This window comes from Narcine bancroftii, chromosome 3 (assembly GCF_036971445.1).
Source record: "Narcine bancroftii isolate sNarBan1 chromosome 3, sNarBan1.hap1, whole genome shotgun sequence".
NCBI lineage: Eukaryota > Metazoa > Chordata > Chondrichthyes > Torpediniformes > Narcinidae > Narcine > Narcine bancroftii.
In genome coordinates this window covers 89534921-89562627 of record NC_091471.1, presented here as the reverse complement: position 1 = coordinate 89562627, position 27707 = coordinate 89534921, and the positions used below count along the sequence as shown (strand labels likewise).

Here is a 27707-nt window from a genome sequence, read left to right as displayed (position 1 = left end):
AAGACCGCAGAGCCCACCTCACTGACAAAAGGCAAAGGAGGAAAAACCCAACACCCAACCCCAACCAACCAATTTTCCCTTGCAACCGCTGCAATCGTGTCTGCCTGTCCCGCATCGGACTGGTCAGCCACAAACGAGCCTGCAGCTGACGTGGACTTTTTACCCCCTCCATAAATCTTCGTCCGCGAAGCCAAGCCAAAGAAATATATACAAAACCACAGAATATCAATGTTACACGATTACCATGTGTAACATGTTCACCATTTCCTCAAAAACTTTAGACATCTGCACGGTTGCCAGCTTGTAAATAAATGAACTAAATCTTGGATAATAACTGATCAAACATGAACCCAAAACTGACCTTGCTGCCAAAAGAAAATACCCAACCAGATATGATATGTCAATTTGAATCAAACAACTATGCTCTCAAGGGACATAAAATGCTTTGGAAATTTTATTTGGATCTTTTGTTCTTATTTCAGCTTTGAAATAAATATTCAGACACGTGCATGTTGCAAATCAGAATATTCAGAAGTTTATCGATAAACTGTAGAGGTATTTACAGCTCAACCAAATGGAATTCAGATGAGAATGCAAAGATATAGATTTACAATTAAATAAATGAATCTCTTCCCCTTTCAAATCAGCCTCTACTGAGAAAAATATAATGAGAGAAATATAATGACAGGAGAAACAGAAATTGCAAAAACTTGCTTGAACATCTCAGGCAACTCCCTCATTCCAGCCATTGGGGTTACAGAAATTTATCCTTGCAGAATTCACAAATTATTATCCATATATTTCAGATATGGAATAACATTTTCTCTCACAGAATTTGTGAGGGGAGGGGGTAAAAAAGTAAATAAATCAACACAATACACATGGGAAAAAGAAATCAGAATGTGGACGATTTTCTAGGAACACATCCATCTTACTCCCACCTCCATAATATGGGGTTGCCTGTATGAAGTCTCTATTACAGTGCAGTCAAAAAATATTTGACAGCATTACTCATTATTATGTAATTAATGCATTTGTGGAGATGTGACTATTCTATATTTTGGTACAGGTACACGACGCTTTATCCGGAACCCTTGAGGGACAGTGTGTTCTGAATTTTAGATTTTTCCAGATTTCGGAAAGCCCACCCGAATTGTGCTGCAGTATCCACCCCCACCCCCTTCCAGTCACCCAGCCCACCTCCCCCAAACGCTGGTCCCTCGGCCACCTGGCTCTCTTCCCCGGCTGCCTTCCCTAACCGCGGTCCCTCGGCCGCCTCCTCCAAACGCTGGTCCCTTGGCCGCCTTCCCCAAACGCTGGTCCCTCAGTCGCCTCCCCCAAACGCTGGTCCCTCGGCCGCCCGGACGTCTGACCCGACCGCCGGTCCCTCGGCTGTCTCCCCCGACTGCCGGTCCCTCGGTTGTCTCCCCCGACTGCCGGTCCCTCGGTTGTCTCCCCCGACCGCGGTCCCTCGGCTGCCTCCCCCAAACATTGGTCCCTTGGCCGCCCGGACATCTCCCCCGACCGCCCGGACGTCTCCCCTGGCCACCTCCCCCAACCGCGGACCCTCGGCCGCCCGGCAGTCTCCCCCTTCCCCCAACCGCTGGTCCCCACTTGCTGGATTTTGGAGCTTTCCGGATTTTAGATGTCCAGATAAAGGATTGTGTACCTGTATACACAAATATCAGAATGAAAGGTGACCTCAAAATAAAAAAAATTGTCCTTGCCAATATATGCCAGCATATATTGCTAAATAATCAAATTGCCAGGTCATTATTTTTGTTTCACAAGAGATTTAAACAATCTTTTAATTTTATGTTATACATTCCTTAAAAATGTTCTTTTATACTTGGCAAATAAGTTATTGGTTGAATAGAATAGAAGTAGTTCACTTCCAGTATATGAAGTAGAAATAATTAATCAGAATAGCAGTTCACTTCCAGTAATGAAAACAACTGATTATATTGCCAAATATAATCCATCAGAATCTTTTGTGAAAACATTTCAAAGCAAATAATAACAATACCATGAAAAATTAAAACTGCCCAACGGATTGTAGAAATAGACATGCAGTGATATGCAATGACTATCTTGCATGAAAAAAAAGCTGTTTGCTCACCATTTATTACAACAGTATCATTAAATTAAATCGGTTTTAAATGAACATTGAGGCATTGTAAGATATTTTACATTTACAAACATTTTCTGCAAAATGTTTTCCCCTATAATTATATTTTCAAAAATATATTGATTTATTAAACTTTATGCTAGGTTTCATTGAGCAACATTGATTTCAGGGAAATTTTGGAATCATACCCAGCTGAGTGATCCAGCATTTCACTCTGTTTGGAAACACATTTTGTTCATATTACTTTCCAGTTAACAGAACAGAAAAAAATGGCTTGGTACTTCATTGTTTTTGGAGAAGTGAAAGGTCACCAAAGAAAGGAAATAGGGAAATTGATCTTTCCCCAAAAAAGCACAAAAAATATTATGCACAGAAGCATTATACAGTAGCACAGATTCAAAGAAAACTTTAAAGTTTCTTACCCATCCCCTCCTGTATTGACGGTGTTTAGTTCAGTTACATTATACATTATGGATGGCTCGAGTGAAACCTTTTCCATGTACATTGGTGTAGTTGTAATATTTTGTATCTGGGCTTCCAAAAAGACTTCATCTGTCTACAGGATTAAGTGTTGAAGGGATTGAGAAGGATACAGGGGTGGAAACAAAGAAGAAAAAACTTTCTGAATAAAATCACATCAGCTTCTCTGAGAATAACCCAAATATTATTAGTTCATGCCTTTGAATCACAGTGCAGGTAATTAATGAAGAAAAAGCAGAAGCATAATTTAGATAAATATCTGATTTTCACATTCACTAATTAATTCAGTTACAGCAATGGATTTGTGATAAATTTACTTTAATACAATTTATTTTCACCATACAAAAGTTGAATTCTGAGGGGATAAACAGAAGATTGTCTGTGAAGAATATTTACAAAACAGCATTACCTTTCCTAAAATCATGCACCAAGCTAACCTCACTCCTAACCAAAAAAGGTAGTATGGTTGACGAACATTTTAAAAATGCAACTTATAAATTAGCTTTAATAGAAAAGTGTTTTAAGAAAAGATTATTCTATTGATGAATTATTGCCTAAAATACTGCTGAATACTCCTTTTAAAACTGAGCAATAAATCATAAAATCTACTAATAGGCATGCAATGAAACAGAAATAAAATTTATAAGTTTTACATTCAAGATTCTTTATATTTAATCAATAGAAACAGATGTAGCAGTCAGCACTTGAATGGGTGCATCAGATGTGTTCCTATTGTTAAAAGCCTTGGTGAGCGGTAAATAAATCTAGCTTTGTTTTCTATTACATAACTGCAAGCCACATAGAAGGATCAATTTAATCATAACCAATTTAATTAAATAATGATCATTTGCAACTATTAAAATAAAAACAATAGATAAATAAATTTATTTTCCTCATTACTAATGCAAAGCAAAATGCATCAGCAAAAATACATATATAAAACAATGGAGAGAAGACAAGCTATATAGCAATTTATTGTTTACCCTTTTTGTCATCAGTGCATAATATTAATGAAAAAGAAATGAAACATTAAATTGCTTAGTTTACAGGTTACTGCAATTCATGTGGGATAATTATACAGTTTAGCTCGTCATACGCCTATTATTAAAACAAAAAGTATTGCTTTATTTGTTAAATGTGGGCCAGGGTGACATGATATTTAGCATCATTTTTCTGCAGTATCTAATTTTGAATTTAACTAACCCAAAAGGAATGAGATCCTCTTGCTCTATCAGCATTAAGGTGCATATATGAAATACGTTTGTACAATCTCAGCACATACATTTACAAGACCAAACCTACAAAAGTTGTCACAGATTTGTAACAGATTTGCATTGAATTTAATATCGGTTCGCAAAAGAGTACCTGGAGTGTGTAAAAATAAATGAGTGACAAGAACTGCTTGACGGTTAAGATTATCAACACTGGGCAGAATAAAGAATGCTCATTCTGAACATTAAATTGATTTAACTAAAGAGTTATTTCATAGTCTACATAGTCATTAATGTGGTGGACAATTTCCTACGATTATACACCAAATGTAATCAAGTATAAACAAGTTAAATTATTTGGGCAGATACCTTTGCTTGTAAAGTTAAATTAGCAAAAGAGTAGCTCTGATGAAAGAAAATTGATTGACCTAAAATATTAAAGATTTCAAAATTTCATGTTTCTATCTAATTTGTTGTAAAATAAAATTAAGAAGAAATTCTTGCTATTGGCAGCACCAGTTGAATAGGCTCCTACTGAATGTGAAATATAGCATATCTCATCAGAGTTTAATATTAACTATGTTCCATTTTATATTTGCATTACTTGCCCACTTCGCCTCATATCCCGATGCACTGTCAGCTATATAAACACTAAAATCATCAAAAATACTTGTGATCATAACGCAAACCTCGCACTAATTATTAAACTAGCACCTTTGACAAGTCATGTTCCCACAAATCCATTGCTCAAACACCCTTAATTAAATCGATTTGTTTTGCCATTTAGCAGAAATTTTAAGCAAGCTTGGATGATGAGATTAGTGATATAATGGAAAAGTATATATTTGTTGCAACTTTCAATCGCAACACAAAAGTTATTTTTTAAGTTTTCTGGTATTATTTACAAAAATTAAATAGGCAATTCAGTAAACTAGATTTTGTAAATAAACCATGTAGTTATTTATCTTCATGCAGTAATCATTGCATGAAATATAAAACTGATTTTATTTTTACAAAGGTAATTACATTTGACTAATGCTTTTCCATTATTTACTACAAATTTAGCTAATGTTAATAGAAGCAGTTGTGATTATATTGCAATTAAAATCAATGCACAATGGAGCAATAAATTAAAAAAATTACCACAGAACTGAGGTCACTCTAATAGGGGAAAAATTAAAAAAAAGCAAACATTAGAGAAATAAGGGTTAAATGTTAAAAAGAACAACTACTTTACCCAAAAGATTTTATGAAAAGCATATTTATCTTCTTCATTGTGTTTCCAAGATAATACCAACAGTGTGAAATAAAGACAAAATAAAGCACCCACAAAAAGCAGGCAAAATAACCAAATGTACCTTTAGCAGGCTAATATTTTCAAAGTAACCAATCCGAAGAACATATTTAAGCAGAAATAAACCCAGCTGAAGTGTTTGATTTGCTTAAAAATTTAAATAAGGTCTAAAATTTGTGCAGCGTAACCTAGTTGCTCCTCAGGATTGAGGGGGAAAAAAACATCAGGGTATTTCCTATTTTGCGCCATGAGTGAAGTAAAGTTTAACTTAATATTTCGATCTGTGGAAACAATGCAGGGACATATATTGTACAGTGTGCTTTCATATGTGTCTATGTCTTATAATATTTGGTTCCAATTATAAAAAGCTTAGTCATTGAAATTTTCTGCACATAAACTTTTCATTTGTACAAATCAGCACTCGTGCGCAGGTACAGGGCTTCTGGGCCTCTCTGACATTCATGTTGATCATGGGTAGTCTGTACCTTGAGTAAAATTGCCCACCTTTAATTTATTACTACTTAGTACACAATGCAACAAAATTCTATTAATTACAGCCTTAAAATATTAAATGGCCCAACATCCAAAGGTAGAAACAGTAGCTTTGTGACTTTGTTGCTAATTTATTCTTTCTTTGGATAGCCTTGTGAGTGGAAACATTTAAAATTCATCTTATCTCTGATACATCTTCAAATATCTGCATAATGTCAATCCTCAACCTTCTAAATTCATGGGAATGCAGGCAGATTTATGACAAGACATTCAAACTTTTATCACCTCAGGGCAGCCCAATGGGGCTTACACCCAATTAAAAAGGTAGAAGCTATATAAACATAGCAAACAAGTTCCCACAAAATAATGTAATAATTACCAGATAATCTGATTTAGTAGATAATCTATCTATCTATCTATGGTTCAGTATCCAAAACTAATTATACATGAGTTGGAATCTAAGAAAAACTCTGTTCAGTTGACTTCTAATTTTAATTAACTGGCTACAGTGCCAAATATTCCTTTAGATCCTGTGATTACTTTCATATCCGAGCCTTCCGACAATGGTGAGTACATGATCACACAAATCTCTGCAATCATCTACTGCTCTTAGCTTCTCTTTCTTATGCTGATCCAAATTAAACACTCATGAGTGAAACATTAATACAAAAATTATCTCCGCACATCTGATGCTTGCTGGGATATGGCAAAAGAAGCCTGGGAGCAGCGAATCACTTATTTTAAACTCTGGAAAGGACTAGCTGCATTTACTGGGCATAAACAGATTGGCTCATGTTTTACAGGAGGAATAGCAGTAAAAAAAAATACAGCGTTGTGGAAAGTAGTTGACAGATACTCTATCGGAAAAATCACTGAATTGGTAATACAAAATTCAATTACAATCCTGTAAAATACTCTAAAACCTTCATCCTCCTTGCACAAGGTTTAACCAAGTATTCAAATGATATACAGTACTAACATTCTTTCTGGGATGTAATTCCATTGCAAATATTTCAAAATAAAGTTCAAAGTTCAGATTTATTGTCAGAGTACATATATGACATCATATATGACATCGTATACAACCCTGAGATTCTTTCTCTGCAGGTGAGGCAGAATTACCACTTATTGGTAGTGCAAAAAAAACCTATACTCAGGAAGATACATTCACATGAAGAAATGTAAACAAATTGACTGTGCAATACAGAGAAAAAAAAATCAATAAAGTGTAAAAGTAAGAGACCTTACATAAGTTCCTGATTGATTTTGTTGTTGATGAGTCTGATGGTGGAAGGGTAGTAGCTGTTCCTGAACCTTGTGGTGTACGTCTTGTGGAACTTATACCTCTTTTCTGAAGGTAACAGCGAGAACAGAGCATGTGCTAGTGATGTGAATCCTTGATGATTGCTGCTGCTTTCCGATGGCAGCGTTCCCTGTAAATGTTCTCGATGGCAAGGAGGGTTTTGCCTGCAATGTCCTGGGCTGTAACAACTACCATTTACAGGGGTTTCCACTCAAAGGTATTGGTATCCCCATACCAGACCATGACGTCACTGGTCGTACAGAGTATTTTCAAATTAATACTTGAAAGGGCTGCCAGCATCATAAAGGATCACCATCACCTTGGTCACAATCTTGTCTTCAGGCAGATGGCACCTCCAGCTTCAAGAACAATTTTTATCTAACACCTATTCAGCTCTTGAACCTAACTTTAAATTAACCTAGGACCACCACAAAATTTGTCTACACTACTGAAATGTCATTTATATTTTTCTTGCACTTATCGACACTGTGAACATTTGATTATTCAAGTTTTGTGATTATTATCTTTTTCTGGCTTGCATTTGTTGGAATTTAAAATTTTACTAATGTAGTTGGTGTATTTTATGTAACCATTTGGCTGCAGCAAGTAAGCATTTCAGTACATCTGAACAGTCTACTTAGTACATGGCAATAAATTTACATCTGAACAGTGTACTTATGTACATGGCAATAAATTTACATCTGAACAGTGTACTTATATACATGGCCATAAATTTACATTGAACATTTAAGATTTGTTAACATGACAAATTTTAATTTAGGCATACAGCACGGTAACAGATACTTCTGGTCCACGAACCCAAGCTGCCCAATCACACCCAACTCAGTACGTTTTAAAGGGTGGGAGGAAACTGGAGCACCCAAAGGAAAGCCACTCAGGTAAGGGACAAATGTAGAAACTCTTTACAGACAGTGTAGGAATTGGTCGCTGACGCTGAAATACCTATGCGCTTACCAACCTGGCCGTTATAATGTTTAATCTTTATTCAAAATAATTTGGGTTCACTAAATATTGACTGAAAGATGCATCTTCTCTTTCCTGGTGAGCATCCTGCAAATTAGTCAGTTTCACAAGAATATACATGCTGGATTCCCAGGATCCCCATGAACCAGAAAGTACATTCATTTAAAATTAAAAGTATTGCTGAAAGAAAGAGCTAAGTAATAAAAAAGATAATTTAGTCAATGTATATATTTTAAAGTTTACTTGTTGGAATTTTCAAGCTTCGATGCCTATTAATCTGATCTATGCATCATGGTCTGACTGTGCACTATGCAGAGGTACTTAGATTAAAATAAAGTGTACAAAACACCTCCACTAAATAATCAAAACATTCTTTCAAAATTGGTTCACATCAAAAATTAGGAGATATAACCATAATTCATGACCTCTGGACAAATGTTTTCAAACATCATTTTGCAACAGCACATTTGTTGTAGATTGAAGAATGGCCTCTTACATGTTCACATGGTGTCACTTTATGCAGATGACCTTTTGTTGTATGTATTCAATCCTGATTGGTCGATTCCATCCAATTTATCACTTGTTTATCAATTCAGGAAATTTTCAGGCTAAAAATTGAATTTGCAGAAGAAAGTGTTGTTCATTTTGAGTCCTTCTTGCTCTCTAGATTCTTTTCCTTTTAAAATAGCTAAAAATCAGTTCAACTATCTCAGTATTACTAAGAGATTCAGTCATTTGTTTAAAGAATTTTTTTACCTTAATGAGTCATGTTAAGAAGTCCTTGAAACAGTGGTCCCCTCTTTCGATGACATTAATTGGACATGTCAATATTATTAAGATGAATATCCTTCCTAAATTCTTATATATTTTTCAAGCTGTACCCGTTTTTGTTCCCAAACCCTTTTTTTGATTCATTGCATTCTGTCATATCTCCTTTTATATGAAAAGGTGAATTCCTCCATCTTAGGAAAGTCTTCCTTCAAAATATAAAAAGAAGTGAGGGCTTGGCATCACCTAACTTTCGATTTTATTATTGGGCAGCTAATATTACATACATTACTTTTTGGATTCATCATAAGGAAGGAAAATTAAGGTGCATTAAATTGGATTAATTTAGAAAGTAAATCTTCTAAAAAAAAATTATCTTCTTTCAATACTTGGAGCACCTTTATCTTTTTGGACATCCAAATTAATTGATAATTTTGTTAGACATTCATTGAGAATCCGGTTTCAATTTAGGAAACATTTTGGGTACCATCAATTTTTATTAATTAGTCCTATTTTGGTCATTCCTTTTTTTTAAAACTTTGGTTCAAGATAACGGTTATCATCAGATTAAATGTAGGTATCCAATCTTTTTCAGATATTTTTACTGACCAAAATCTTGCTTCTTTTGAACAATTATCCACCAAATTTACAAAACCGAGTTACCATTTTTTTTTTTGCTAATTACAGGTTAGGAGCTTTTTAAATTCTTTAATTTTGAAGTTCCCTGAAGACCTGGAACCTAATATGATAGGGATGATTTATAATTTTCAATCTAATTATAAAAGGGTGGTATCTGGCCTTTATGAATTTCTTCTAAATTCTAGGGGGGACAGCTCCCTGGACAGAATTTAAAAACTATGGGAACAAGATTTTCAACAGTTATTTTCTGAAACAAGTGCATTTATCCTCTCTTTGTGCTAGAAGGTTCGCTCTATCATATGTTCTGGTTGTGTTCTTCTCTTTCCAATTTTTGGGAAGAGGTATTTCGTACCCTGTCTTTAGTTCTTAATTTTAATTTCATTCCAAATCCTTTTATTGCTCTCTTTGGAATAAGTGGGCCAACACGTTTAATTCTGAATGCTTCACAATCCCACGTAGTTGCCCTCGCTTCCCTTATCTCAAAAAGGGCTATTTTAATGAGATGGAAAGATGCTGTCCCTCCCACTCATAATCAATAGTTGTCCGATATGATGGCATGTCTGACTTGGGAAAAAAATTAGATGATCCACTACTGAAATGAATCTTAACTTTATTCCTTTATGGGGTTCTTTTCTTAATTATTTTCAAAATTTGTAAGATTAAGTAGTTTTTGAACCCAATGTTTACCATCCTTTATTATAGTAGTGGACTGTTTGTGTTAGTCAGTAGCCTCTGAAGGGAGGGGATTGAATTCAATATTTAGTCTAGTGTTTTTCTTTTTATCTTTCTTTTTAATGTAACAGGTCTCAATACTATTTGTATTGCTATATGAGATTTGTTAATACTTTATTTTATTATTATGTACCTATGGAACATTTATTTAATAAAACCAATAAAAATATTGAAAAAGAATGGCTTCTTAAATGACAGGTCACAGCACTTAATGAGAATAAAGTCTACTTCTTTTGGAGAGGACAGTTGGGGGAAATCTTTTAGGTTGGGGAAGATGAGGTGCTGTTCCTTGTGCTTAGGTTGGGCAGGAGCTACAAATGGATTGATCAGAATGGGAGTGGAACAGAGAATTAGAGTGGCAGGTGTCAAGAGCTTTGAGACCCTCAAACCATAACAGCAAACTGAACTGAACTGCTTTGCAAAATGGTCACCCAATCTGTGTATCATTTCTCCAAAGTTGAGGTGCCTGCACTGTGAATGCTAAATGCAGTATCTTTGGCTTGGCTTCGCGGACGAAGATTTATGGAGGGGGTAAAAGTCCACGTCAGCTGCAGGCTCGTTTGTGGCTGACCAGTCCGATGCGGGACAGTATGATAGCTTGGAAAAAATGTCAATGAATGGCTACTTCACTTGGAAGGACTGTCCAGAAATTTTTTTTCAAGATTTCCAGCATCTTCAGTTTTTGAAAATATTTCATGGACAAGCATTGTGTTTTGTTCTGTACCTGGATATGTCTTTGAATTATGTGTCAGAGTTAACATATGTCATTTTGATTGTCTTAACAGCTAAAATGCTGATTTTTAAATGTCATAAGATAATGTCTTTAGTTATGAAATTCAGCCTGTATTAAAGTTTCTTCATCTCTCAGATCTCAAATCTGGGCATGTTGAATTGGTATTCACAGATAGTTGTTGATAGGGGCTTTGGCAAGAGGAGATGGATGGTAAATTAAATTACCCAATGGATTTAAAATACTAACATCTGACTTTTAAGTTCAGTATCAGCAAATAAAGTCTTCTATGCAGGTTGTTTATGCTGCTTAGATTCAGCACCAGGAACTTAGATTTCCAATAGGCAATGTCCTTCGTTTGACATTCTTGAGTAAATTTCATCTGATTGCAGGATAACTACGATGAGAAATGGATTGCACAGGGAAACTTTACACTGTAGTAGTTGCCTCACATGGAAGTACCTGAAATAGAAATTATTCCTTTCCACATCATAAACTTTGCTTCTTCTAATTGCAATAAACAAAAATAGGTTATTTGTTTTATTGCCAGGGATATCAGAAAAATGTGATTGGGTAATTTAAAATATTTAAATTGCAATTGCAATTTCTATTCATTATGTCTATTTATGGATCTTGGAAATAAAATGGAAGAACATAGAAACACATCCATCATCTCTGATTATCAATTAATTATTCAAGTATGAAAGAAACAAGTAACCTATGGAAATGTTTAGTTCTGCTCCTTCGATTTCACATTGCAGAAATTTTTAAAATGAAACTGCTACTGATTAAAAGCCAACAGTAATTTGGAAGGATGGAAGTATTACTTGTGGAAAGCTATCTCCTGGGTGAAGTGGAGATTCTGGATGAAAATGGAAACAACAAGGGACACATGACAGCTGTGGCGTGGCATAAATCTGGTAAAGTAGCAGACAGCAAAGATTCTCTCCTAGAGGAACTCACCACCTTCTACGCCCAATTTGAAGACAGTAACAGCAAAGAACCACCCCTCTCTGAAGATGATGTGCTGGCCGCCTTCAGGAGAGAATCCCAGGAAAGCATCCAGCCCAGATGGAATGCCTGGCCAAGTATTAAAGATCTGCACTGACCAATTTATCAAGGTATTCATGGATATCTTCAATATCTCACTCCAGCAGGGTGTGGTACCCACCTGTTTCAAACAGGCGTCAATCATACCGGTGCCCAAGAAGAGTGCAGTTATCTGTGTTACAGATTATGTTATATTTTATATTATGTATAGATATGTTTTCGGAAGATAGATCGTAGGGTTTTTAGTTAGGTTACAGACAGATACAAACACTTCAAAACCGATCTCATTTAAAATGCTGGAGCTCTGGTCAAGCCAGACATTTCAGGCTCCGAGTGCCTTTGCAAAAACTTTGAAGAATGCCTATAGAGACTGCACAAGTAGGTGACATGCTGTGGAGCAATGGATTATTGTTTTGGAAAGCAACAGATGAACGGACTCAGAAGATTAGGTCCAGAGCCGCAGTCTGTCTGAGTGCAGTTTGCTGTTCTAAGAGGGTCATGTGGTTTTCTCTGAGAGAGAGATAATTCATTTCTACAGTTCAGCAGCAACTGGGACTGGAACAGGACAAGCTGGCAAACTTGTGGAAAATACCACTTTGAAGATGGCTTGTGAGTTCTTAGTTCAGCCTGTTCAAAACCCTTGTGGTCCATACAAGAGGAGATGGCTGTTTGTATAATGTTTCACCTGAGAGAAGGGAAACAAAAAATGAACTCTTTGGTTTCCTGGAGGAAAAAGGTTATCATCTGGAAAACCCTAATAGGGCAAATTTATTTGGCAAGTCACTGAAGTGGCTGATGGGAAAGTATCAGTTTGTGTCCACTGAGCAACAAATCTCTTTGAAAACCGAAAAGAACCTTCCTGAGCAATAACTATTTACCTTTCAAGCACCAAAGCCTGGTGAAGATTCATAAATGTTAAATTCTGTGCACAGTAGAAGAATTGCCTGATACCAGTGAACTTGGAGGAGTGAGAAGTGAGATTGGACTGTGAATCAAAGAACTTTCCTGAATATGCACTTAGAATTAGAAGGGGGTTGTTAGGTTAAGTTAATAGTATTAAGTTAAAGTTTGATTTTGTTTTCATGTTTAAAGATAATTAAAGGAACATTTATTTAAGTAACCATTTGTCTTGGTGAATTTCTATTGCTGCTGGGTTTTGGGGTCCTCTGGGCCTGTCACACCTGCCTTAATGACTATCAACAAGTAGCATTTACATCAACAGTGATGAAGTGTTTTGAATGGCTGGTGATGAAGCAGATCAGCTCCTGTCTGAGCAGTGACATGGATACATTCCAGTTCGTCTATCGTAGAAATAAGTCTTCGGCAGATGCTATTTCACTAGCTCCACACAAAGCACTGGAACACAAAGACGCATACATCATGATGCTCTTTATCGACTACAGTTCGGCATTTAACACTATCATCCCCTTAAAACTGATCAGCCAACTCCAAGACCTGATACTCAATACCCCACTGTGTAATTGGATCATGGATTTCTTCACCTCCAGACCACAATCAATGAAGATTGGTATGAACTTCTCCACAATCTTCATCAGTACCAGAGCACCAAAGGGCTATGTTCTTAGTCCCCTGCTCTACTCCACGACTGTAACTTTACACCTATGACTGTAACTTGGTACGACAATAACACCATGTACAAATTTGCTGACAATACCATGGTAGTGGGTTGTATAAAGAAAGGTTATGAGTCAGCATACAGGATGGAGACTGAAAACTTGGCTGAATGGTGCACCACCAACAACCTTGCACTCAATGTCACCAAAAATAAGGAGCTGATTGTTGACTTCAGGAAAGGAAACCCAGAGGTATACAATCCCATGATCATTGGTGAATCAGAGGTGGAGAGGGTAAGCAAATTTAAGTTCTTGTAAGCCACTATCTCGGAGGATCTTTCCTGGACCCAACAAACCAATGGCATCAAGAAGCATGTCAGCACCTCTACTTCCTCAGGAGTTTGCAAAGGTTTGGTATGACATCAGAAACCCTGGCAAATTTCTACAGAGGTGTGGTGGAAATTGTGCTGACCAATGACATCATGGTCTGATATGGGAACCCCAGTACCCCTAAGCGTAAAGTCCTCCAAAAGGTAGTGGACACAGCCCAGGACATCGCAGGCAAAACCCTCCCCACGACTGAGTACATCTACAGGGAACATTGCCATCAGAGAGCAGCAGCGATCATCAAAGACACTCATCACCCAGCACACACTCTGTTCTCGTTGCTGCCATCAGGAAAGAGGTATAGGCTCCACAAGACTTGCACCACCAGGTTCAGGAACAGCTGCTACTCCTCCACCATCAGACTCAATGACAAACGGAATCAGAGACTCTTTAAATGTGCACTTTTCTGATTTTCATTTGTTCTCTCAGAATTGCACAGTTTGTTTACATTCATTATCTGTTGACAGTTCTTTCATTTATTTACGTTTTACTCTGTGTACAGTTTATTTTTTGCACTATCAATTAATGGTAATTCTGCTGTGCTTGCAGGAAAAAGGTACCTTGGGGCTGTATGTGATGTCATGTACGTATTCTGACAAAAAAAATCTGAAATCTGAGACAGCCAGTATATTGAAGCGTGGTGGGTGCATGGGTGGGCAAGAGATGGCAAGCAATAGATGGATCCAAGTGAAGAGTGATTCACTGGCAGATAGTGCCAAGTGGGGAAGGGAAGGGTGGAGATACAGACAGATGCTGGGAGGCGCTTTTGTTTCCATATTCGGCAGTCTCATGTCACCAATCTTCTCTACCCAGAAACTCTAACCAGTATAGTATAATTCTTTATTCAATCTTGATAACAATGGTCTTTATGATTCACTACAAAAATATAAATATGTGGCCATGTAATCAGCTGTCAACAGAATCCTGGTCTTGCATGTATGGCTCAAAACAATACTACACCTGACAATTATCTCAAGGTTACAAAAGGATGCATTTTAATTAAATGTAGTTGATTTCATCAAGAATTTCAGACAAAAGTTACCAACCTACACAGCACCAATCTTTTTAATAGCATAAGAACAGATTTAAATTATGTTTTCTGCGATCTTTACAAAAAATACCTTTTGGGAATGATTATTGTACCAACACAAGTACAGAAGCTTAATAGCCTGAACATGCATGAGATTGTCTGATGTCTGTAGCTAAGCAGGCATAGGCCTGGTCAGTACTTGGAGGGAGGGGAGACTGCCTAGGAACACCAGGAGCTGTAGTTTCTGTGAGGGGCCCTGAACAAACAGACAAAAGTTAAAAGGTCATTCTAAATGTAGTATTACGTGACAATAATTGAACCTTTAGCTTACTCCTTTATTAAAAAAATATGCATTTTCTCCCTAAGCAACACCATACCAAACTTAGGCTCAAAAGATGTTTCAATTAACAGCATCCTTAGCAAAGAATGTATAACCTTTCAAGTTTCTATGAGATGGCAAAAGCAAAGATTTTGCCAGGAGGCAAAGACTGAAACCACAATTTACTAAATTTGCCAATAAAAAAATCAAAAATAATAGCATCTGAATTTTTACATAATTTTTACCTTAATACTTAGTTACCAACATTTATAATTCAAAAACAAGTTTCAAGTTTTAATGCTAGGAGTTTTACAAATTTTTATTGTTACCAACGATCTGCAGATACTTTGAAGAGAGGGTATTAAGTGATGAAGACACATTACAAAAAGCAAAACTCTTTGGTAGCAAGAACATCTCAAGTAGACTATGGTCTACCAGCCAAATTTTGGACATAGCAATTCTTGACTTGGCCTTCTGTGGGACATCACCCCTGAAAGGCAAGTTCAGCTATTTCACTATTCCTGCAGAATCCAGACACAAAAATTTTAAATGGATGTTCACCTGGAGAAAGGTATGTATGTCAAGCTGAGAAAGTGGCCCAGGTAGGTTTAGATTCTCATACAAACCTCAAACCTTGATTCAATCATCTTGTAGGAGTAAATAGAATTTTGCTTAAATGTTGACACTTGCACAATAATGTCATTGCAATGGCCACCACTGTGGAAGGGATGGCAACAATTTCAGCCTGCAGTCAACAGTTCAAAATTGAAACTACCACGCCAACACCTTGGTTTGGGGATATTTCAGATGTGTTATGGCATATTAGGCTAAATATGGAAAGCTGAAACTACTAATGTCACGATGGTTCATTTACAGTAAGATATACATTGTAATTACACAAAATAATTAGGAAGGCTAATGGCAGGTTGAGCTTTCTTGCAAAGGGCACAAAGTAGAAAAGTAAGGGAGGTTTTGAGGTAATCTTTTGGTATCAGACAGGAACTTGCAAAGGCTGATTGGGATAAGATGTTTGCGGGCAAAGTGACATCTGACACGTGAGAGGCTTTTAAACATGAGAAAACAAGTTAACATTTACACAAAAATGCTGGAGAAACTCAGCAAGTGATGCAGCATTTTTTTTATGTAGCAAAGGCAGATACATAACCAACGTTTCGGGCCTGAGCCCTTCCTTAAGGTACAAGCTAAAAGCAGACAGGCGCCTGAATAAAATGATGGAGAGGGAGGGTCAGGGGGAGAAGAGGTAATTGAAAGATATGGGTGGGAGGACAGAAGAGAAAAAAGCTGAGGAGCAGGGGGAGGGGATTGTTCTCTGAATGGAGAAGGTGGGGGTGAACGAAGGGGAGTTTTGGGGAAGTCAGCAGGAGGTAGGTGGAGGCTTGGTGATGTTAAAGGTGGCAGTTATTATGTTTATCATAGGGTATCACATTTATGTTAGATGAAGAGAAAAGCTGGCAGGATTAGGCATGACAAGCGATAATAAGGCTCCAGTCAAGAAAAATTAAATGGGACCTAAAAAATAATAGGTGCAAGATGTGCGACGCCTTCAGCAACCCTACAGCTGGAGCACAGCCGCAGCTCACCTGGTGGAGATTGGATGGTTCAACCCCGTCTCAGATAAGACTGCAGATTGCATGAGTCCACCAGAAATTGGATCTGTGGGCATGGCGCTCTCTCTCAATAACATAGAAGAACCTGGTCATCAAGTGTAAAGTTCTCAGCCCCATCCCTTATACCTCTGCCCTGGTGGTCACTGTTGGCAATGGTGTGAATACAAATGAATGTAACAATGTAAAGTGATGGCAACGTATGGATATGAAATTAAGAGTGGGAAAAGGCTTTGAACAGTTTTCATTTTGTAAATAGTTTGTGAATAAAGACTATTTTTGTTTAAAAATAGCTGTAATCAAGTGAAACTCTTGAATATAGAGGATACTGAGCACACTCAACAGGGAAATTAAGAAGGCAAAAGAGGACATCAACTTGCATATTTTCTGAGAAAAAGACAAGCTTAAGGCATGGATAGGTACAGACCATGGGCTATTGTAGCCATAACACATTGTTGAAGGAGGTCTAGAACTGGCAACTCAATGTTCTGAAGTATTGTAGTTACATGTGTGATAGGAATGGTGGGAAGGGAGGTGGGGGATTGGGTTTGCATATTAGTCAATGAAGATATCACAGTAGTCTTTCAAGAGGTCAGTAGCAGTGTGGGTGGAAATCAGAGAGATTACTAACGTCTGTAGAAATAGCAAAGTGATTATTGGAGGTAATTTTAACTTCCCCAATATTGACTGGGAACGCTCAAGAGTGTTGGGACTGAATGGAGTGAACTTTTTTAAGTGTGTCTGGGAGAAGATCATACCGCAATATGTTAATAGGCCTACTATTTACTAGTATTTGGACAAGGCAGCAGCCAGAACAACAGGACTGTGGTCATCTCTGAGCCTCAGAAGGGAAGGGTGAAGTCTGGCAGAGCAATAGTCATAAGGGACTCAATAGATGGGGGAACAGATAGGAGATTCTGCAGCTCCAGGATGGTGTGTTCCCTTCCAGGTGCTAGGATCCAGGATGTCTCTGAGCAGTTGCAGAGTATTCTTAAGGGGAAGAGTGGGCTGCTAGAGGTCGTGGTACATATTGGCACCAATAATATAGGCAGGAGTGGGATAGAAGTCCTGCAAGGAAAGTTTAGGGAGTGAGGAAAGAGTTTGAAAAGCAAGACCACCAAAGTGGTAATCTCTGGATTACTCCCGGTGCCACGAACTAAGTAAGGTTAGAACAGGTAGATAGTGCAGACAAATGAGTGGCTGATCAGATGGAGCAGGGGGCAAGGTTTAAAGGTCTTGGATCATTGGAACTTTTTCTGGGGAAGCAGTGACATGTATAAGTTGGACAGGTTGTGCTTGATTTGGAGGGAACCCATTATCCTAGCAGGAAGTTTGCTAATGCTGTTGTGGGGTGGGGGGGGGGGGGCAGAGAGTAGTTTAATTGAGATTGGCAGGGGGTGGGAACCAATGTGAATAAGAAGAGGAAGAGGCACAAACAGGGACAGCTGGTTGCGTGTTGTGTGGATGGCAGACTGGTTAAAGGAGATGCAGTAGATCTCATGTATTTGGATTTTCAGAAGGCATTTAACAATCTGCTGCACATGAAGCTCCATAACAAGATAAAAGCCCAAATTATAACAGGAAACACACTGATGTGGGCTGAACATTGGCTGATTGGTAGGAAGCAGAGTGTGGAATACAAAGATCTATTCTGATTGGCTGCCAGTTACAAGTGGTTGGTGTGAGAGCCAATTATTTTTATGTTGCATATTAATGATTTTGTTTATGGAATGAATGGCTTTGTGGGCAAGTTTACAAAGGTAGGTAGGGGAGCTGATAGTGTCGAGAAAACACGGAGACTGCAGAAGGAAATAGACAGATTAGGAGGATGGGCAGAGAAGTGGAAATGAAATATAATGTCGTAAAGTGTACTGCAATGCACTTTGGTAGAAAAAATTAAGTATTTTTTAAAATGGGGGAAAAGAAATTCAAAAATACCCAGATCCAAATTGACCTGAGAATCCTCATGCAGGATAGCCTGAAGGTAAACTTGCATGTTGAGACAGTGGCGAAGAAGGCAAGTACAATGCAGGCATTTATTTCAAGAGGAATAGAATACAAAAGCATAAGAAATAGGAGCAAGGGTTGACCCATCCAATGGGTCGAGCCTGCTCTGCCATTCAATGAGATTGTAGCTGATCTACCTACCTCTATTTTATCTATGCCTTTCATAATTTTATATGATTCTATATGACCGCCTCTCATTCCTCTAAATACCAGCAAGTGCAGTCCCAAATGACTGAATCTCTCTTCATAGGCTAACTCCTTCATCCCTGGAATCAACCTGACAAACCTCCTCGGAACTGCCTTCAAAGCTAGTACATTCTTCCTTAAGTAAGAAGACAGGAACTGCAGGCAGTACTCCAGATGCAGTCATACCAGTATCTTGTACAGTTTCAGTATTACATCCCTGCTCTTAAATTCAATTCCTCGAGCAATGAAGGCCAACATTCCATTTGCCTTCTTGATAGCCTGCTGCACCTGCAAACCAACATTTTGTGATTTATGCACAAGTGCTCCCAAGTCCTTCTGCATGGCAGCATGCTGCAATTGCTTGCCATTCAAATAGAATTCTGATCTATTCTTCCTTCCAAAATGAATAACTTCACATTGGCCAACATTGTACTCCATCTGCCAGACCCTCGCTCACTCAGTTAACCTATCTACATCTCTCTGCAGACTCTGCTCAAATTTGTGACATCAGCAACCTTAGATACACTGTACTCTGGCCCCTTTTCCAGATTGTTTATACCATGAATAGTTGCGGGTCCAGCACCCATCCCTTGTGCACACCGCTCAGCTCCAATTGCCAACTAGAAAAACACCACTGTACCCCAACTCTCTGCTTTCAATTGGTTAACCAATCCTCTTTTCATCCTAATATGTCACACCCCAACTCTATGCACCCTTATCTTTTGTATCTCTTTTATATGGCACCTTATGAAATGCCTTCCAGGTAATCAACTCTTCCCCTACCTACCGTGTTCATTATGTCCTCAAAAAACTCCAGTAAATTTGTCGAACAGAACCTTCCTTTGCTGAATCTATGCTGCATTTGTCTGATGGATCCATTTCACTTCAGATGCCTCGCTATTTCTTCTTTAACAATAGCTTCAAGTATTTTCCCAGCTACAGATGTTAAACTAACTGGCCTATGGTTCCCTGCATCCTTTTTGAATAGTGGTGTGACATTCGCTATCTTCCAATCCACTGGGACATGCCCAGAGTTCCAGACAATTTTGGTAAATTATCACCAAAGCATCAACTATAACTTCTGCCATTTCTTTCAGTACTCTGGGATGCATTCCATCAGGACTAGGGGATTTATCTATCTTTAGACACTCATTTTTTCTGTATTACCTCTTTAGTGATACTATTACATCCAGGTCCTCACCTTCCATTACATCCATAACGTCTTTGTCATGTTTGATGTGTTCTTTACCGTGAATACCGACACAAAATAGTTATTCAAAGCCTCAGCCGTTTCTTTTTTACCCAATATCAATTCCCCTTCTCATCTTCCAAGGGATCAACCTTCACTTTAGCCACCCTTTTCTTATTTATATAATTATAAAAAATTTATTATGTTGTGGCGGCGCACATCACTCATGGCAAACCGGCCTCACTTATATCGCCACACCGACGGGGCAGCCGTGAGAAGATGGCGCTGTCGGGGGACCTCGTGCACCATTTGCCAGTCTGGCAGAGTTCGGCCTCACTGTCAATGTGGCCAAGTGCCAGTTCGGCAAGGAGTCCCTGCAGTTCCTGGGCCATACCATCTCCACGGATGGGTCACCCCGCACCCTCAAAGGTCACAGCCATACGCCAGTTCCCAAGCCTGACACCTTCAAAGGTCTACACGAATTCACCGGGATGGTCAACTTTTACCACCTAAACTCTTAGTTTTCTCTTTTTTAACTTTTGCTTTTACTTTATCCACACTCTTTTCATACTTTATTTAATCCTCTCCAATCTGTTGTACCCACCTCCTACTATATAATTTAAAGCCCTGTCCATATTCCTTGTTATGTGATTTGCCAGGATCCAGGTTCCATTACAGTTCAGATGGAGTCCATCGTTTTTGAACAGTTCCTTCCTTCCCCAATACTGGTACCAATTTCCCATGAATTGGAACCCACTTCTCCCACACCAATCCTTGAGCCATGCATTCAACTCTAATCCTCTGAACCTTGTGCCCATCCGGAGATTACAACTTCTTTGGTTCTGCTTTTTAATTTGGTACCTGGCTCCTCAAATTACCTTAGCAGGACCTCTTTACAAATTCTTTTTATGTTATTGGTACCCACATGGATCACGAGAACTAGATATTTCCCCTCCCATTACAGATTCCTCTCCAGGTCAGATTAGATGTCGCAAACCTGGGCACCTGGCAGGCAACAAAGCCTTCAGGATACACTATTCCTTTGACAGCAAATGTTTTCTATTCCCCTAATTATACTATCCGCGATTACCACTACCTTTCTCTTCTCTCCCCTCTCTTGAATAGCTTTCCTGAACTATGGTGCCATGGTCAGGTTGCTCATCCTTCCTACAACCCCCACTCACCACCACAAGAAGTAAGAATCTTGGACTTGTGAGACAAGATCAAGGGCTGAGGTTTTTCCAGCACTGTTTCTGGGATCCTACTATCTGCCTCACTCACAGTCACACCCTTTTGTCCCTGACCACAGACTGAATTTGAGGCAAATGTTCTACTGGGTGTGACTGTCTCCTGAAACAAAGTGTCCAGGTACCTCTCACCATCCCTGATTTGCCAGTGTTTGAAGCTTAGATTCCAGGTCATCAATTTTGAGCCTGAATTTTTTAAGCAACCAGCACTTGGTATAGATGTAGGTCGGGAACCCCAATGAATGTGATATTGAGGCTTCTTTTAAGAGAAGATATACTGACGTTGGAGAGAGTTCAGAGGAATTTAACAAGGATGATTCCAGGAATCATGAGGAACATTCGACAGCTCTTGGCCTATATTCGTTGGAGTTCAGGAGAATGAGGAGGGATCTCATTGAAACATTTCAAGTGTTGAAAGGCATGGACAGAGTAGATGTAGAAAGGTTGTTTTCCACAGTGAGAGCACCTAGGATAAGATGGCACAACTTCAAGATTAAAGGGTGTCTGTTTCGAACAGACATATTACCCATAGAAAATAACACTGGAGAAATTATAATGGGAGACAAGGAGATGGCAGAAAAACTGAATAAGTATTTTGCATCAGTCTTCACTATGGAAGACATTAACAGTATACTGATTTTCAAGAGTATCAGGGAAAAGAGGTGAGTGCACTCACAATGACCAGAGAGAAGGTGCTTGGAAAGCTGAAAGGCCTAAAAGTAGGTAAGACACCTAGACCAGATGGAATGCACCCTCTGGTTCTGAAAAAAGTAGCTATAGAGATTGTAATGAAATGTCAATAGATTCTGGCATGGTTCTCGAGGATTAGAAAATTGCAAAGATCACTCCACTATTTAAAAATGGAGGAAAGCATCAGAAAGGAAATTATAGACCTGTTAGCCAAATATCGGTGGTTGGGAAGTTGTTAGATTCCATTGTCAAGGAGAAGCTTACAGAATAACTGGAGGTGCATGATAAGTTAGGCCAAAGTCAGCACAGTTTCCTTCAGGGAAAATCTTGCCTTACAAACCTACTTCAATTTTTTGAAAGAACCAAAAGCAGGCTAGACAAAGGACATACAGTGGATGTTGTACATTTGGATTTTCAAAAAGCCTTTGACAAGATGGCAAGAATGAGGCTGCTCCACAAAATGAGAGGTCATAGAAAAGATACTGGCACTGGTAAAGCATTGGCTGATTGTCAGGAAATAGAGTGGGAATAAAGGGATCCTATTCTGATTGGCTACCAGTTACCATAGGTGTAAGTTTTGGGGCCACTTCTTTTTACGCTATATGTTTATGGTTTGTTTTGCAGAATAAATGACTTTTAGCTAAGTTTGCAGATGATAGAAAGATAGATGGAGGGGCAGATAATGAGAAGGAAATAGAGAGGCTGCAAAAAGACTTAGCTTAGGAAAATGGGTAAAGAGGTAGCAAATGAAATACAATGTTGGAAAGTGTATGGCCATGCACTTTGGTAGAAGGAATAAAAGGGCTATTATTTAAAATTCAAAATTCGGGGGTACAAAAGACTTGGGAGTCCTTGTGCCTAATTTTCAACCTCCAGGTTCAGTCAGTGGCAAAGACGGCGAATATAATGTTGGCATTCATAGCGAGAGGAATAGGATACAAGAGCAAGGATGTGATGTAGAAGCTTTATAATATACTGATGAGGCCTCACGGAGTACAGGTACAATTTTGGGCTTCTTAATTAAGAAAGGAAGTGCCAGTATTGGAGAGGGTTTAGAGAAGATTTACAAGAATGATTCCTAGAATGAAGGGATTAACCAATGACTAATGCTCTTGGACTCTATTCCTTGGAGTTCAGAAACATGAGGGTGGACCTCATAGAACCATTTCAAATGTTGACAGGCTTGAACCGACTAGATGTGGCAAAGTTGTTTTCCATGTAGGAGAGTCGAGGACAAGAGGGCACAACTTCAGGATTGAAGGGTGTCAAAACAGAGATGTGAAAAGAAATTTCTTTAGCCAGAGAGTGAACTTTTAAAATTTGCTCCCAAAGGCAGCTATGGAGGGCAGATCGTTGGGTCTATTTAGGGCAGAGGTAGATAGTCATCTTAATAGTCAGGGTATCAAAGGTTATGGGGAGAAGGCAAGAGAGTGGGGCTGAGTGGGAGAATGGATCAGCTCATGATGGAATGGCAGAGCTAGACTCCATGGGTTGAATGGCCTTCTTCTACTCCTATATCTTATGATATGAACTCAGGAAGGGCAATATTTGTACTGGGAAATGAAGCTGGTTAGGTAACTGAGGTATCAGTTGGGGAATAGTGACCATAATTCTGTTAGTTTTAAATTTATGATAACAGGCCCTTTTGGCCCTTGAGGCCATGCCCCCCAATTACAGCCAATTGACCGATAATCCCTGTACATTTTGAACGGTGGGAGGAAACCAAAGCATCTGAAGGAAACCCACACAGACGCAGGGAGAACGTACCAACTTTTTATAGATAACCCAGATTTGAATCCTAGTCCGGATCGCTGGTGCTGTAACAGTACTGCGCTAATCGCTACTCTTACTGGTAAGTTGGCAATGCAAAAGGATAACACTATCCTCAAATTAGAATCCTAAATTGGAGTAAGGCGAATTTCAACATGATTAGGCAAGAGTTAGTCTGGAGGCAAATGTTAGAGAATAAAAGCACAAATGCCAAATGGGAAGCATTTAAGAGTGTGATAAGGAAGGTCCAGGATTAACATGTTCCCATTGCGGTAATGGGTGGGAACAGCAGGAAAAGGAAACCTGATTAAAAAGAGATGTTAGGTCATTACATGTCAGGCCTCCACCTGGAGGCCGGCTACAAGAGCAGATCTAAAATTTAAAACTTACCTTTCAGACAGCAGACCTAAAAGGCTGTTCCAACGTCCCATTCATATCCAGAGGCGCCTTGCAGTGCCCTCTGGAGCTGATGGAGGTGGGGTGATTGGTTCCATAGTGCCACCCATCAGAAAAATGAGGCAGAGCAATGGCTATCTTCCCTACCCATAATTGTCCAGGCAGCTGGAACCACTCTGTGGTTCCCAGAACAGTTCCAGTTGTGTGTGGGATTTTGGGTAGGGAAAAGGGCCATTGCTCTGCCGCATTTTGAGCTGCAGACAGCGGCTCTGAAGGCTGAAGCAGCTCGGTGTTGCGGTCTCAACCTGTACTGCCTGCCCCCTGTCGGCTCCTGCTGCCCTGCCTGACCCCGCTGCCTTGGCGGTCCCCACTGCCCCGCCCACGGCTCCCGTTGCCCTGCCGGCCCCCGGTGACAGCTCCCACTGCCCCGCCGGCCCCCACTGACAGCTCCCACTGCCCCGCCAGCCCCCGCTGCCCTGCCGGTTCCCTCCCCCGCCCCTGCTAATGGCTCCTGCCGCCCTTACGATCCCCACTAACGGCACCCTCTGCCCCGCTGGTCCCAGCTGACGGCTCGCGCTTCCATGACAGCTCCTGCCCACTGCCCCTGCCTTGGAGGGAGAGGAATAAGTGGGGAGATGGGTCGCGGTCTGATGGCATCACCAGCCCGCCCTTAACCAGCCGTTGTAACTTCAGGTCAGGCAGAGGAGCGCAGCGCTCCATCAATTATCCTTCCCTGAGAAAGGTTGGAATTAATGCCTCGGAGCTGGACGGCGCATTCAGGAAGGTACCGTCTTTAACCATAAGGGTGAAGAACCTCTGCCTTTACAGACTGGTATTTTCCCTGCTTGAAAGTGCCTATAGAGACACAGAACAAAAAGAAATAGGAGGGTTCGAACAGATACAGGCAGATGGGTTGGAGGAAGTGTCTTGAGTATAAGGAATGTAGGAACAGAGTGAAGAGGGAGACAAGGAGGGCTAAAAGAGGATTTGAGATGGCTTTGGCAGACAGTGTATGATTATATAAATACAGGTATATTTAAAAACAAAATGGTCATTGAGGAAAAAAAGGTCCCCTGAAGGATCAGGTAAGAATTATTATCTCTTCATTTCTCCAGCCATACATGATGGTGAAATACAAAGCATTAAATTTGTCAAACAAAAGAATTGCCAATATTCTCCTTTAATTGTATGCATAAATCTAAATTATCATCTTGGAATGACTGGAATATAGATATTGTTGCTGGAGATTGTCACCAAAAACAACGTTCAATGATATTAATCCCAAAAGTGCCAGTCATTGCATATCATAAGTACATGCAATAGTTGCACAGTCAATGCGAATAAGGTACTTACTTTAGTAAATTCAGGTGGTTTGCTCACCTCATCAGAAATCCAGCTACAAAAAATTTGACTGAACCATTCCCTCCAATAAAGATGTACTTTTGAAAAATAATACTGTTTAAAATAACCTGTTTAGACCAAACACCCTGGAGAAGATATATTTGTTAATAGCTACAAATAAAGAGATTTGCATCTTTAAATAAATAAAGAGAAATTAAATTTTGAAACTCCCTTGGCAAAAATCAATCCTATCTACTTACTTCAGCATTGTAGAACTTGGTCTTTACATCAAGTGGTTTAAGGACCTGAAAACATAGAAAGAGTAAACTGAAGACAGATTTCATTGACAGTTCATCCAATCAGAACGCTTAAATTTAGATCCCGTTGAAATTACACCAACAGGGAGTCCCTTTGTTACTGATATGTTGAATTTCAAACCTGTTGCAGAACTGATTAATGGAAGAGAAAGCAAACTGATTAGAAAGCATTTGAAAACTTCATTGCCACAAAAAGGCCATTCATTTTATCTCTTTCTCTTTGGCTTGGCTTCGCGGACAAAGATTTATGGAGGGGGTAAAAGTCCACGTCAGCTGCAGGCTCGTTTGTGGCTGACAAGTCCGATGCGGGACAGGCAGACGCGGTTGCAGCGGAAAATTGGTGGGTTGGGGTTGGGTGTTGGGTTTTTCCTCCTTTGTCTTTTGTCAGTGAGGTGGGCTCTGCGGTCTTCTTCAAAGGAGGTTGCTACCCGCCGAACTGTGAGGCGCCAAGATGCACGGTTGGAGGCGAGATCGGCCCACTGGCGGTGGTCAATGTGGCAGGCACCAAGAGATTTGTTAGGAATCACATGGTCTTAAAGCCTCAAAACCAAATTTGTCACAGAGAATCTTAGGGATTTAAGAGCTTAATACCCAGCATACGCACCAGTCTTCTAACCTCAAAACTGCTTTTGACCAGAAGATGCCAAATACCTTTTGCATTAGGCTGGAATTATTTGTAAGTGTTAAAAATCTTGGCTGCAAACACGCACAGTCCAAACTGTAAAGGCATTAACAACACTATTTAATCCCCGATCTATATAGCTGTAGTTGCATCAGGCTGATGTTTATTCTTAGCAACCAATAGGGATACTGAAAGAAAGAGATACCATTGTTATTCTAAAGTTCCCACACAGTGTCGAGATAACCATCTGACTTCATTAAGCGGTCTGAAAGCAACAGCTTCATTCAGAGGCCTCTGCAATTTCTTTAAATTTGCATATTTTAAATGTAGATCAAGAAAACACTATTTAAATGTCTCTTACTAACTTTTTTCCATGCATCACAAATCCTCAGATCTTCAAGGTATGCTGCACAGTGTTGCTGATCTAAGTGTCGAATGTCCTGTTTCAGTCTTGCTGCAACATCATCAACTCTGCCCAACATTACTGACCCACCATGTAAACATCTGTGGTGGCTCACCACAAGGCAGGCGAACCGGCCCTGCTTGTAAGCCACACGGCGGGGCAATCGGCCAAAATGGTGCTGCTGGGGATTTCCCTTCCTTCCAGCTTGGTGCTCAGAAACCTGCGCTTGGGGACCATGTGATGCCCGGATGACATCAGTGCTGTCCAGCGTGGTTCTCAGCCAGGTCCAGGCTGGGAGTATAAGTGCAGCCCAGCAGCCTGTAATAAACTAGTCTGCTCACTGAGCTCAACCTGTCTGGTTGTGTGTGTTATTTATTGCAGGAGCAGTGTAGCCACTGCTACAATTGGTGAGCCCAACTGGTTCAAATGTCTTTGAACCCATCATGAGTGAGCCTGGGATCAGTGCTATGGACGTGAAACTGCCTGAATTCTGGGTTCAGGAGCCAGAGACCTGGTTCGTCCACACAGAGGCCCAGTTTCACCTCTGCTAGATTCCGTCACATCCATGACCTTTCACATCCGTCCATCAGGTCCACGGTCCAGATGGTGGCAGAATGGTTCGTATGGCATGGGCTGCGGAAGCAGATCGCGGGCTGGGCCAGAACATGCACCCATTGCCAGACGTCCAAGGTGCACAGGTACACCAGGGCACCCGTACAGGAGTTCGAGCACGTCCAGGAACGGTTCAGCCACATTCACATGGACATCGTCGGGCCCTTACCCATTTCCCGGG

At 39.7% G+C, this 27707-nt stretch overlaps 1 protein-coding gene across 6 annotated transcripts in view; it reads right to left on the bottom strand.

Annotated features, from left to right (window-relative positions):
- trappc13 (trafficking protein particle complex subunit 13) overlaps nt 1–27707 on the bottom strand; it is an 81363-nt gene that overhangs the window by 9533 nt on the left and 44123 nt on the right. For 4 of the 6 annotated variants that reach the window (XM_069924512.1, XM_069924513.1, XM_069924516.1 and 1 more), the window contains 3 exons: nt 25833–25877; nt 4963–4980; nt 2551–2684 (listed from right to left, as the gene is read on the bottom strand). In XM_069924512.1, the coding sequence (XP_069780613.1) occupies nt 2551–2684; nt 4963–4980; nt 25833–25877 (197 nt within the window). The remainder of the gene's footprint in view (nt 1–2550; nt 2685–4962; nt 4981–25832; nt 25878–27707) is intronic. The other 2 variants (XM_069924514.1, XM_069924515.1) reach the window with 1 other exon arrangement.